The 1,117-nt window shown below is 37.0% G+C and overlaps 1 protein-coding gene across 1 annotated transcript in view; it reads right to left on the bottom strand.

Annotated features, from left to right (window-relative positions):
• The window catches only part of PDK3 (pyruvate dehydrogenase kinase 3), a 148,276-nt gene that overhangs the window by 14,792 nt on the left and 132,367 nt on the right, over positions 1 to 1,117 (bottom strand). The window contains exon 10 of the mRNA XM_077775057.1: positions 255 to 368. Coding sequence (XP_077631183.1) covers positions 255 to 368 — 114 coding nt within the window. The remainder of the gene's footprint in view (positions 1 to 254; positions 369 to 1,117) is intronic.

Raw genomic sequence — 1,117 nt, 5'->3', positions numbered from 1 at the left:
GATGGTTATGCAAGTTTCAAAGAAATCACAACTAAGATCCTTAGTTTTGAAAATCAGTATTCAAGTTTTTACGTGTCCATGTTTCATACTTGGCTACACATGAGCAGAAAATCAAGGGCAGGACATACCTTGGTTTTCCCATAAAACTGAGGGAAATGTGAACTGAACCTAAGAGATGATGTTCTCCATTAGTTATAAGAACTGAAAGCTTTAAAAAGTAAAGATGCCTTCAGAGAACTAATAAAGGGCAGTACCTTCAGATAAATGACGGCGTCAGTACCGACCCCTTCCATGGAATAGAGTTTCAGATCTCCCTGAAAATATCTGGCATAAAGACGAGAAATTGGCAAGCCATAACCAAATCCGGCCTGTGGACAAAAGAAAATCAATACAGTGAGACAGGTACAAATGCAAACCCATTCAGAATGAGGACTTTTTGGAAGAATAAAAGCAATTCTTAATTCAGGTTTAATGCAAAGAAATTAATGACCCAACCACAAATGTATATGCTCATTTATGGCAATCTATTTTCACCCTGCAAAAAAACTCTTATTTTTGGAAAATATTAGAAATACTCCAATTTTTTACTAATGTTTTTTTTTTTTTTTTTTTTTTTAAGCACTGTAAAGCAAATTTTTTTAATTTTAGAGATGGGGAAGAGAGAGAGAGAGAGAGAGGGGATCTCAAGCAGGCTCCACACTCAGCACAGAGCCCAACACGGGGCTCGATCTCACAATCCTGGGATCATGACCTAAGCTGAAATCAAGAGTTGGACACTCAACTGGCTGAGCCACCCAGGCACCCCAAAATGTTAGCATTTTTAAAGCAAATCCCAAATCAAATGGGAGTTGAACTGGTAACAAAGCTAAACCACATCAAACTTAAGTTTTGTTATCACATCTTCTTGCTCTTTGAAGTGAAAATTAAATTGGCACAGATGTTCGTATCGGCCAGTACCCAGCCTAACACATGGCAACAAAAATTTGAGTCTCCTTCCTAAGGTTCTGTGAATGTTAAAATATTTTGATATATGACAAATCATAAATTTGTCATTTGAGGAGAAAATAATTCCAGTATCGCCCTATATCTTTAGGTCACAAAACGCTGAATGTAACAG

The sequence above is a fragment of the Crocuta crocuta genome, unplaced genomic scaffold (assembly GCF_008692635.1).
Source record: "Crocuta crocuta isolate KB4526 unplaced genomic scaffold, BGI_CrCroc_1.0 scaffold1468, whole genome shotgun sequence".
NCBI lineage: Eukaryota > Metazoa > Chordata > Mammalia > Carnivora > Hyaenidae > Crocuta > Crocuta crocuta.
Note: the sequence above shows the minus strand (reverse complement) of the source record. Positions and strands in the feature narration are given on the sequence as shown.